This window comes from Podarcis muralis, chromosome 1, assembly GCF_964188315.1.
Source record: "Podarcis muralis chromosome 1, rPodMur119.hap1.1, whole genome shotgun sequence".
Classification (NCBI taxonomy): domain Eukaryota; kingdom Metazoa; phylum Chordata; class Lepidosauria; order Squamata; family Lacertidae; genus Podarcis; species Podarcis muralis.
The window spans coordinates 4,696,251-4,708,750 of record NC_135655.1 but is presented as its reverse complement, the minus strand read 5'-3'; the positions used below and the strand labels follow the sequence as shown (position 1 = coordinate 4,708,750).

General features: G+C 48.2%; 1 protein-coding gene across 1 annotated transcript in view; it reads left to right on the top strand.

The window, feature by feature from the left end:
- The window catches only part of GPR137C (G protein-coupled receptor 137C), a 28,807-nt gene extending 17,512 nt beyond the window's left edge, over positions 1–11,295 (top strand). Inside the window, exons 4-7 of the mRNA XM_028724160.2 lie at positions 1,225–1,374; positions 2,886–3,011; positions 5,374–5,483; positions 7,433–11,295. Coding sequence (XP_028579993.2) covers positions 1,225–1,374; positions 2,886–3,011; positions 5,374–5,483; positions 7,433–7,598 — 552 coding nt within the window. The 3' untranslated portion in view covers positions 7,599–11,295. The remainder of the gene's footprint in view (positions 1–1,224; positions 1,375–2,885; positions 3,012–5,373; positions 5,484–7,432) is intronic.
- The last annotated feature ends 1,205 nt before the right edge of the window (positions 11,296–12,500 follow it).

The window sequence follows — 12,500 nt, the reverse complement described above, 5'->3', positions numbered from 1 at the left end:
AATACCGTATTTTTCGCTCTATAGGATGCACTTATTCCCCTCCAAAAATGAAGGGGAAACGTATGTGTGTCCTATGGAGCAAATGCAGGCTTTCGCTGAAGCCTGGAGAGCGAGAGGGGTCGGTGCGCACCGACCCCTCTCGCTCTCCAGGCTTCAGGAAGTGATCCGCAAGCCTTTGGAGTGCTGCGGGAGTGCCCGCTGAAGGCTTGCGGATAACAGCCTGAAGCCCAGGGAGCTGGATGGCTGCGCAAAGCCTCCCCTGAAGCCAAAACAGCTGTCCCTGAAGCCAAAACAGCATGATGGAGTGCTGTGCAGCCCTCCGTCTCGCTGTTCTAGCTTCGGGATGGCTGCGCAAAGCCTCCACAGGGCAGCGGGGTGTCCTGCGGAGGCTACAAAGGATGTCCCCGAAGCCTCAAGCCTTTGGAGTGCAGCTGAGCTCCAAAGGCTTCAGGGATCTTTGAGGCTGGCGGTGGGGGAAAGCAGCGCTTCCCCCCACTGCCAGCCCCACAAGCTCGGGGGGCAGCGGCAAGGCTGTGCGCAGCCTTTGTGCTATTCCCCGACCTGCTCTTGAACGCACCTTGAGCCAGTGTGGTGCAGTGGTTAAGTGCGGTAGACTCATAATCTGGGGAACCGGATTCGCGTCTCCACTCCTCCACATGCAGCTGCTGGGTGACCTTGGGCTAGTCACACTTCTCTGAAGTCTCTCAGCCCCACTCACCTCACAGAGTGTTTGTTGGGGGGGAGGAAGGAAAAGGAGAATGTTAACCGCTTTGAGACTCCTTAGGGTACTGATAAAGGGGGGTATCAAATCCAAACTCCTCCTCCTCCTCCTTGTTTTAGAGGGGGAGAACAAGGGGAAAAAATCCCCCCCCCCTTTTCTCCCCCTCCTATGGTCCAGTGCGTCCTATAGAGCGAAAAATACGGTAAGTGTCTGGGCCAAATAATAAATTAGTAAGAGCATCCTCTCCATCTTCGAGGCTGGTAGAGTAAGGGATTCCTTCTCTGTCGCATCTGATTCTTTGTGAACTTGGCATGTTCAAATATTTAAAAGCTGTTTTTCTTAAAAGAAAGAAAGATGAACAGCTCTTCCAGTTCAGTTCTCTCGTGAACAATTTACCCAGCGTAAAAACAACCACTTAAGAAGAAAGATCTGAGCACCAACTTCCTGTATTTTTAATGCCCTCTTTCAGTGTATATGTGTTTTTCTTTTTTAAAAAAAACTAGGGCACATCTGTCTGCCAAGCCTTGCTTGTAGGTTCTGTCATCCTCCTCCTGTACTCCTCGAGGGCCTTCTATAACCTGGTGGCAGTGGCGATCTCCCCGGACCACGTGCCCAGCCCATTCAACTATGGCTGGGATAACCTTTCAGATAAGGTCAGTGGGCTTTGATACAGGTGTTTTTGAATTTCCATATAAGAACAGAAGAAGAGTCAGTGGCCTGCCTAGTCCAGAAATCCTGTCTTCGTATTGGCTGAGCAGATGCCTGTGGGAAACCCAGTGTCAGGATTCGAACACAAGACCCGCTCCAAGGTCGTTTCCAGCAACTGGTATTCAGCTTTGCTGCCTCCAACTGTAGGGGCAGAGCACAGCCTTCGTGGCTAGCAGCCCTTGATAGCCCGCTCCTCCTCCATAAATTTGTCCAATCCTCCTTTAAAGCCCATGAGTACGTTTCCGAGCACAATTCAAAGTGTTGGTGCTGACCTTGAAAGCCCTAAACGGCCTCGGTCCAGTATACCTGAAGGAGCATCTCCACCTCCATCGTTCAGCCCGGACAATGAGGTCCAGTGCCGAGGGCCTTCTGGCGGTTCCCTCACTGCGAGAAGCCAAGTTACAGGGAACCACACAGAGGGCCTTCTCGGTGGTGGCGCCCGCCCTGTGGAATGCCCTCCCACCAGATGTCAAAGAGAACAACAACTACCAGACTTTTAGAAGACATCTGAAGGCAGCCCTGTTTAGAGCCAGTGTGGTGTAGTGGTTAAGAGCGGTAGTCTCATAATCTGGGGAACCGGGTTCGCGTCTCCGCTCCTCCACATGCAGCTGCTGGGTGACCTTGGGCCAGTCACACTTCTCTGAAGTCTCTCAGCCCCACTCACCTCACAGAGTGTTTGTTGTGGGGGAGGAAGGGAAAGGAGAATGTTAGCCGCTTTGAGACTCCTTAAAGGGAGTGAAAGGCGGGATATCAAATCCAAACTCTTCTTCTTAATGTTTAATAGGTTATTGTATTTTAATATTCTGTTGGAAGCTGCCCAGAGTGGCTGGGGAAACCCAGCCAGATGGGTGGGGTATAAATAATAAATATTATTATTATTATTATTATTATCATTATTATTATTATAATTTTATTATCATCATCATCTAAGGTGGTGGCCGTCACGGCCTCCTGTGGCAATGAGTCCCATAGTTCAACTGTGCACCATGTTGAAAAGTACCTTCTCTCTTATCAGTCCTGAATCTTCTAAATAAGAGGCGTCTCACAATGGAAGTCTGTAATCGAAGGACAGTCCCAGACACAGTGTAGCCCATGGGTAGGCAAACTAAGGCCCGGGGGCTGGATCCGGCCCAATCGCCTTCTAAATCCGGCCCCCAGACAGTCCAGGAATCAGCACATTTTTACATGAGTAGAATGTGCCCTTTTATTTGTAAAATGCATCTCTGGGTTATTTGTGGGGCCTGCCTGGTGTTTTTACAGGAGTAGAATGTGTGCTTTTATTTAAAATGCATCTCTGGATTATTTGTGGGGCATAGGAATTCGTTCATTTCCCCCCAAAAAAATATAGTCCGGCCCCCCACAAGGTCTGAGGGACAGTGAAAATGTTTGCTGACCCCTGGCCACTGTAACCTGTCTCCTTGAGTGCTGAACTTGAATCCATGCCCTGTTCCCGCAGGTTCGAGGCGAAGAAGCCGGAAGCGAAGAATACGTGGTTTTTGGGGTCGTCTTGTTCCTCTGGGAATTTGTCCCTACAACATTCCTGGTTCTCTTCTTCCGGGCTCAGAGGATCGCACAGAACCTGGTACGATCACGCAGGGTTTACGCGGACCAACTACTTTTCCCAGTTAAAAACAGAGCGTGCCCCTCAAACTGTGAAGACCATTTCGAAAGGAAATTATTATTTTTTTAAAAGATTTTGTTGAAGCAAATCAAACAAATTGATAGAGCGGAAATAATGGAAGTGGCAAGAAGCAGCACATTATATCCAAGAGAGGCTTAATATTTGTTTGGTGGGGTATTGAAGACCATGAGGAAAACAAAATTTCACCACTGTGTGCATCTGTTGTTGTGCGTAAGATAAAACCCCACCAAAATAGGATTTTGGCGTGTGCTACATTTCTTTCTTTTCTTTTTAAATTTTTTTTTATTTTCAACGCAAAACGACAACAAAAATTACTAACATTGAATCCAAAATAAAACAAGAGAAAAAAAGAACACAAAAAACAGAAAAGCGCGTCTACAAATAAAACCATATAATCACTCTAATCATTACATACATACCGTATTTTTCGCTCTATTAGACGCACCGGACCATAAGATGCACCTAGTTTTTAGGGGAGGAAAACAAGAAATAAGAAAGGAACGCAAAGCATCCTGAGCGAAGAGGGAGCGCTCCTCCGTCTTCGCTCAGGAGGCTTTGCGGGGCTATCCCTGAAGCCAGGAGAGCAAGCGCGATCGGTGCGCACCGATCCCTCTTGCCCTCCGTGAAAGCAAGCCTCCTGGTTTTCCCCCCACCTCCCGCAAGAGCCACACACTCTTTAAAGGGAGCGCGGCTCTTGGGGGCTTTTCTGGGAAGTGGGGGAAGGGACAGAGCCGCGCGCTCTGTCTCTTCCCCCACCTCCCGCAAAAGCCAGGGATAGATGCACAAAGCCTCCGCAGGGCAGCGGGATGAAGGCTCCCCTTGCCCGGGAGAAGCTGTGCATGGCTATTGGCTCCCTTTAAAGAGCGTGCGGAGTGTGTGTGCAGCTCCATAGCTGTTATCTTACAGATTTGAAAATAAGGGACCAGCAGCCTTGAAAATAAGGGATCAGCAGCCAGAATAAGGGATTTTCGGAGCGCAGGTATGTTCAACTTCTGAGCCCCTCCGAGCCAAAAGTAGAAAGCCCAGCCAACAGACAAACGAAGCCTCAAGCGGTGGTTCCCACAGCGCAGCAACCCGGCAAAAGGGATGCAGCAAGGAAAACCACCGTCACCTCTCCGCTGGGAAGCTCTGAGCAAAGGCGAGTCCCCAGGCAACGCGGCTGATTTGATTGGCACAAGGCATGCAAGCTCCACCCCCCAGTCGTTCTTAGACTCCTTATTGGGTGAGCAATGCAGCCAACCAACACAGTTGGAGCCTCCCTCCTCCCTGGCCGGCAGGGAGGGAGGGAGAGGAGCTGCTTCCTTTGAAACCCGGGAAATTTAAGGGACATCATCAGTAAGGGACAGCAGCGGGACACGGCACTGGGATAAGGGACTTTCCCGCCAAATAAGGGATGGTTGACAGCTATGGTGCGGCTCTTAGGGGCTTTTCCCCGAGGAGGGAGAAGGGCAGCCTTTCTCCCTCCTTGGGGAAAAGCCTCAAAGAACCGCACACACACTCCACACGGCTCTTTAAAGGGAGCGCTGAGCAGAGCCTCCCGCCTGCATTCGCTCCATAAGATGCACACACATTTCCCCTTACAGTGGTACCTTGGGTTAAGTACTTAATTCGTTCTGGAGGTCCGTTCTTAACCTGAAACTGTTCTTAACCTGAGGTACCACTTTAGCTAATGGGGCCTCCCGCTGCCGCTGCGCAATTTCTGTTCTCATCCTGAAGCAAAGTTCTTAACCTGAGATAATATTTCTGGATTAGCAGAGTCAGTAACCTGAAGTGTATGTAACCTGAAGCGGATGTAACCCCAAGTACCACTGTACTTTTTAGGAGGGGGAAAGTGCGTCTTATAAGTGCAAAATACGGTGTATATACATACTGACTTCTTTCCTTTATTCCTAAGACCTTAAAATTTTTACTCTTTCTAGGTTGTTGTGTCTAATGTATATTACCTCTTTTTTACACCATTTTTTGCTTTCTTTAACCCTGCAAAGCATCATTCATTCCATACTCATATGCTTACTCCAGAATAGGGTGCTGTGTGCTACATTTCTTTGGCAGCACATTAGTTTAACGAGTTATTTTTTCAGCTAATGCTAAGCTCCACACATTTTTACATCAAAGCAAACGTTGCAGATCCTGCAAGGTTCCCCCCCCCCCCACTGAAAGAGGAAAAGGAAATTAAAAGAGACTTTCCTCCCCATTTCCCCCTAAGTGGGATGCGCCCCAGGACTGTCTGCACCCCAGACCCATGTTCTAAGATCGCTGTCTGTTTTGCTCACTTGGCTAACAGCCTCTTTTAACCAAACAGGCGCCGGCTGGAATGATAAACAGCCACAGCTACAACTCCCGGGCCTATTTCTTCGACAATCCAAGGCGGTACGACAGTGACGACGACCTTCCGAGGCTCAGCGGAGGAAGGTAGTGCGGTTGACGGGGGAGAGGGCGTTTTATCGGCAGCCCACTTCAAAGCGTAGGGAAGGGCTGTGTAGCTCAGTGGGTAGAGCTAGTGCTTTAGAATAGGCATAGGCAAACTGGGCCCTCCAGATGTTTTCGGGACTACAGTTCCCATCATCCCTGACCACTGGTCCTGTTAGCTAGGGATGATGGGAGTTGTAGTCCCAAAACATCTGGAGGGCCGAGTTTGCCTATGCCTGCTTTAGAAAGTTGTGTAGTTGTTTATTTCCTTGACGGGAGGGTGTTCCACAGGGCAGGTGCCACTACCCAGAAGGCCCTCTACCTGGTTCTTTATAATATCACAGCAGGGTGGATTTGATTTAAATCAAATGGATTTAAATCACAATTTAAATCACTAATCAGTAAGACTTGATTTAATTATTATTATTTTACACAAATACTCATTCTTGCTGGTATAGTCTTAATATTTACAACCAGATGAAGGTTTCGTTTTTGGAATAATAAATTTTCAGAGTAGCTTTTATACAATATCAAAATTTATTAATTTGGTCATACTATTAGAAATACATAGACAGGTAATTATGAAATTATTGTGATGTTTAATCAGTTAACTGTTTATATTTGGATAACTTTTCTGCTGTGCTTTATTGGAAGTAGAAAAATAATCAGTTTCTTAATAATGTAAACAATTTATTTAACTAAAACAATAACAATATAGGATATGTTTGTTAACTGATGTGGTTAAACAATTATTTTATTTTAAAAGACTGAGTTTTAGCACACGTGAAAAACTTACGTAACGTAAATAGACTATAATGTAACTTAAATAGAAAACTACCTTTAGAAAGATTTTTCCTCCAGAAGCATTTTAGTACAAAAATCCAATTTAAATAAAAAAAATCTGATTTAAATTTTAAAAAACCTGATTTAAATTTTGAAAAATCCTATTTTTTATTTAAAAAAAAAAATCATTGATTTTTATCCACCCTGCCTCACAGCAAGAGACTGCCAGAGACCCCTCGGAGCTGGGCCTCAATGTCCAGGCTGGATAATGGGGGCAGAGATACCCCTTCAGGTACACTGGGCCAAGACTGTTTAGGTCAGGCATCGCCAAACTTGGCCCTCCAGCTGTTTTGGGACTACAACTCCCATCACCCCTAGCTAACAGGACCAGCTGTCAGGGATGATGGGAACTGTAGTCCCTAAACAGCTGGAGGGCCAAGTTTGGCCATTCACTGGTTTAGGTGTAGCCTTATTGGAGTTCACCGATTGGGTCTGCGTTGCTCCCAGACAGGAGGAAGGAAGTCAGATGACACCGAGGGTTGGTTCAGAGAAAGAGTTCTTTATTTCTGCTCTCCAGAACAGCAGAAAGGCACTTGCGTGGTCAGTCCACAGCAAGTCCAAAGAAATGAGAAATTTCATGCAGTATGTATATCCTCCAGGCACCCTCTCCCCCTTCCCCAGGAATCCAGCCACGTCAGCTTGTACACGCAGGTGCTCCGGCACTCTTAAACATAAAAGGGTTTTCCTTCCTGTACTTCTGACCATAAAAGGATCTTCCTGTTCCTACTCTTATCTTGGAGCAACAGGTCACCATCTCCAAGAACACCCTCTGGTGCTGTTCCCAGACTAGGTCTGTGCGCCTTTGTGGTCAGGATATAAGGCACGGACGTGTCTTCCCTGTTCTACTGGTACAGTCAAGGCCATTCTTGCCGTCACAAACTGATAAAGGAGAGGGCTCTGAGCACTTGTTTATACAGCTGGGTTTTTGGCTCACGAGCTCAAGTTAAAGCATTTTAGCTAAGGAAAAATAGGGAATTTGGTGCAGTTTCAAACTGCCTGCACAGTCAGTTTTGGGTTTGGGAAACCCATTCCTTCATTGGTGCATTTGGTTTTAGACTGGTTTTCCCAGACCCGCAGGACTTCCCTCCTGTCCTCTTCCTTCTCCGCAGCTTGGCTACCCCCCAGAGCTCTGGCTGGTACGGTTCCTTGACGGGGAGCGACAGCTGCGCCATGATCCCGCCGTTGGTGGCCCCTCCGATGGACGTGGCTCCGCTGCTCTTCACCCATGGGAGCCTGGATTCGAGAAGCCACCCGAACCCCCGCCTGGTGCCGTAGGACTGGAACTCGCGTGCCTCTGGGGGGCTGCGCCTGGGTGGGACGCGGACGGAGCGGGGCTCCAACCAGGTGCGCAGGACTCGGGCGGCAGCTCCCCGCTGGGTCCCCAAATACCTAGCGCAGCTCCCAAAGTTTCCGGGACGTGGGAACGGAAGGATGGGAGGTTTGCAAAGCTAACTCTTATTGCCAAACGGTACTTGCAATGATGGAAGCCGGCGAGGTCAAACCACAGCCCTACAGTATTTCGTTTCAGTGGGTCAGGCCTTCCAGAGGAGGACGATACCTTGGCAACCGAAAACAGCAGACCTTGATGGCTGATAATTTGCACTTTTAACCGAACTTTCCCAAGGAACGCTCCTTCTCCCTGCCAGTCAACTGTCTCCATCAGCTCGGGAAGACGGTTCTGGGTAACCTTTTTAATTGCACATCCATAGCTGGGGAAGTTTGTTCGGTCTTCCTGCGATGACTGGAGCATCTCTGCGTACTTAACGGTGGGGACGTTTCGGGTCGGGTGGGGAATTCCTTGCTTCCAAACTTTTCAGAGTTTTAAAATGGGGAAACCACAACACACAAAAAAGAAAGAATGTTAACAAGTGTGGCACAAGTGTCGTGGTCTCACGAGGGTTAAGTTACCTTGCAGCTATGCTTTACTATCAATCTGTTTATTCCTGGGGCTGTTGAAGCCAGTTCTTCATATCTATATTTTTTTGCATGTGGTATGAAGCCCCTTGCGACCGACTGACTTATGTTGAGCATTGATTTATAACACTAAAAAACTTGATTCACACACTGGGGAAAGCAGAGCTGTTACTCAGTGGTGCTTTATTTTGATTTTTTTAATGACCGAATGGCTCCATGGGGACTAGTTGCATGCTTGGTATGGATATTGCAGAAGCAGCTGAGGTTGATACCTCGGCTGCTTTTAGCCAGCCAGCTACAGGTGTGGTCCGGGATGGGAGAGCCTTCTTGGGGTTCGCTTAGCAGTCGGGAAGAAGCACGGTTAGCGTTTGGACTGCTTAGCAATCACGAAATAGCACTGTCATCTGCAGGGGAGAAAATGTTTGGTTGCACTCTCTAGCAGAGTTGAAGAGAAAACTTTCCCTCTTCTCCTTTACTCCCTGCTTCTTCTTAATAAAGAAGTGTAGCCATTGATGCATTTTCTGGAAGATTTTGCAGTTCATGGCAGTCATACTTCACAGCAGAGGGGATGGGGGCAGTTGCCTGTTTATAATGCACACAGCTGTGTTGTCTAGAGAAGCTGCAATCCCTCCATTTTTAAAAAATCCAAGCTGGGAATGTACACTCTTGAGTGGGATAAAGTGAAGACTCCTTAAGGGTCAAGAGGCAGGCTGGATGAACCCCTTCTTATATTGGGTCATTTCCACCACCTTCTGGCTGCAAAAATCTGATTCTGCTCCCTTGTGACGGAATGAAGACATGTCCCCATTGCACAGAAGTTCAGGTCCAGAACTGGAGCTCTCTGTTCCACAAGGTTGCGTGCATTCTGCTTCTCAGGCAGTTGGAGAACCAGGTTGAGTTATCCCTAACATTGAGAGGTAGGAGGCAGTATCTTGCCAAACTTGGCCCTCCAGCTGTTTTGGGGACTACAACTCCCATCATCCCTAGCTAACAGGACCAGTGGTCAGGGAGGATGGGAACTGTAGTCTCAAAACAGCTGGAGGGCCAAGTTTGGCCATGCCTGCTCGGAGTGAACTTGACTTCAGCACAAAGTGCCAATTTTAAAATTTGTTGGGGGGTGTCGTGCTTGCGAAAGTGCCTGAACAAGTTCAGGTTCTTGCCATAAGCTCTTCACCCGCCCTCCAAATACCTGCTTGCAGCTCAGCCTCTTCAGAGATCTGTCACCCATCAACTGGACTATAGTTCCCAACATCCCTGGCCATTGGCCGTGCTTGCTGGGACTGATGGGTGCTCAGCAGCACCTGGTGGGTCCAACTCCCACCCCCCAAAAAAGAAACACCCCTGGGCTGAGGTCATGTGTTGGAGAGTAGCTGTTTTGGGGGCCTAAAGCCATCGAGGTTGTCAGCAAATTCCACTCCCAAGTGATGCCAAAGACTTGCTGGGAGACGTTTGCCCATTCCTAGCGCTGTGCTCACAAATTCAGACGTTTGGTAGAAACAGTGTAGGCAAGGCAATTCTTGTGTAATATTAATAATATTAATATTATTATTGGACTGGGTTGCCCCAGATTTCTTGACTTTGCATAGATTTCTTGACTAGGGTTTTTTCTGTTCAGCTCACTCTGGCCAACCAGGGCATTTTGCTGCTCTTTGGGACTTAGTTCAGAGGCTGCTTTGGGAAATGTGTGACGGTTCATCTCCATTAGCAGACTCTTAACAGCCCCAGGACAAAAAGGATATTCCCCTCCTCAAGGTATTCATGGAGCAAAACCTCAGGTGCCATCTGTAAGCGTTTGCTTAGGAGGGAAACATTTCTCATTCCAGCAGCTCTTTTGCTTTTCAAACCTCAAGGTATCTTCCCAGGGGTAGAACTGTGTAGCTGTCCCTTTCAATTCACAAGCTAATTCTGATACCCCGTGAGGATATCTGGCTGGAATAATGGGTGTATCTCCTGTTCACAGATTGAGAAGGAAAACTACATGTTACACCGGTTTTTGAAGTCACACCAAAGTGCTGTCAATGTTTCAAGAGTGGCTACAGATTGAGATAATAGCATTAAACCCTAGTTTAGTGTTACAGGGCCAAGCCTAGGGTCCCCACCCTGCCAGACTTGTGCTCTCCTCCTCCAATGTAGCTTTCACTGCAATTTAAATTAACCAGTTTAGCAGTGCTAACCTGTGGCTAATCTGATTGGAACAAGCCAGCTTCATAAACTGTGTTTTGAAGGAAACCGCATGTCGCGCTTTGCGGTAGGGAAAGGCACCCAAGCTGTTCTCTTGCAACAGTAAACTATGGTTTTTAGCGTTGCATCAGGGCCCGGTCAGGGTGGCCATTTTGCGAGGGGCGATTCGTAAACATGTTAGTGTCGACGTGTGGGATTTTGACAGCTGCTAAATTTTAAGAAAAAGGCCATATTGGCGTTGCGCATCAGGATATGCGCTCTCTCTCTTCCTCCCCCCCCCATCCCAAGCTAATGTGTGACTAGGACCCCCTCCCCCCGGCATCGATTGATCCCTGACTCGGGTGAAATAAGCCGTGTCTCGAACTCTGTGCTGCCCTCTTTCACCCACCAAAGGCAGATTAACACCCCCTCACCCACCCGTTTTCTTTTCCGCTTAAGAGTTTTACAATGCACTGGGAGCACTTTATAATTTTTGTTTTGTAGGTGGGAGGAGGGCATTGTGTTAAGGGCTAAGAGCTCCTTATTCAACATTTTGCACTGAACTGCGTCGACCGAAGCTGAACTTTTCCACTCATCGGAGCCACTGTCGGTTAGGACAGCAGGGTGGGGTTGTAGAACGGAGAAGTAGTGATGGCTGACGAGAGGTGGGCGCCCTTTTCGTTCTCGTGGACAGCTTCTTATTTAAATGGAGAAATCCTGCAATGTGCGAGAGTTCGCCCGTTTGTGGTATGGTTTGAGGGACGCCATTTTGCCAGCTGTCCCTTCAGCCCTCTGCTGGCTGCGCCTAATGAATGTACCCCACGCTTAAACCTCCTTCACTCTGAACTGTAATGCCATTCATGTTTTGAAAATAAAGGTTTGTTTTTATCTTGTGAGACGGGAGTTTTCAAAGGCTCGGCTTGGGTTTTCTTGCTCCTCTTCAACCTTTACAGCTTGCCCCAGCTCGTGGAAGGGGAGGGTTTAGGATTTTTGCCCTCCTGACTGGCTCATGGCGATGGAGAGGAAAAAACTAGGGGGGGGGCGGGGAATGGAGAAATCTGCAGAAGCACCAAAACAAAAAAAACCACATGAACTTTGTAAACAAAAGCTGGTGAATCTGTACCATAGACTCCTAGAATGGTAGAGTGTTTTTAAGGGGGGGGGGGGACGACATGAAATGGAATTGTCTGCCATGGGTCACGGATGCTTCCCTCCCAAAGGCAGTGTACAGTGGTGCCTCGCAAGACAAAATTAATCCGTTCCGCGAGTCTGTTCGTCTTGCGGTTTTTTCGTCTTGTGAGGCACGGCTATTAACGGCTTAGCGGCTTTAAGAAAAAGGAAACGAACTCGCAAGACGTTTCGTCTTGCGAAGCAAGCCCATAGGGAAATTCGTCTTGCGGAACGACTCAAAAAACGGAAAACCCTTTCGTCTAGCGAGTTTTTCGTCTTGCGAGGCATTCGTCTTGCGGGGCACCACTGTATTTACAATGTCTGATAATTCCAACAGAAATGCATGCTTTTTAAAAAAATAAATAAATTGCGTGTACCTGCAAGGAGAGCAGCCTTTGTTAACCTGGTGCTCTCCAGCTGTTTTGGACTACAACTCCCATCAGCCACTGTGGCACAGACCAAAACAGCTGGAGAGGGGGTAGCAGATGGATGTAGAGTTTTTTTTTGAGTGAGGGGAATTAGCAAGATTGGGGGAAATAGCTGGAGGCAGGATGAAGAATGTGCCAATTCCCACCTACCACGGGGGGGGGGGGGAGCCTTGGGTGCTGCTAGTTTCCAAGGAACAGCTCTGAGAAATAGTGTGGTCTAGCGGTTAGCCTTTGACCTGGGAGAACAAGGTTCGAATCCCCACTCTGCCATGAAGTTCCCACTGGGCCAGCCTCTCAGCCTAGCCCTACCCCACAGGGTTTTTGTGGGGATTAAATGAGGCAGACCATGTCACCACCAAGAGCTCCTTTTGCAGGGGAAGGGGGGAGTTGTTATTTGGGTGGTGGTTTTTATTTTGAGTGGGACGCAGGTGGCGCTGTGAGTTAAACCACAGAGCCTAGGACTTGCCGATCAAAAGGTCAGCGGTTCGAATCCCCGCGATGGGGT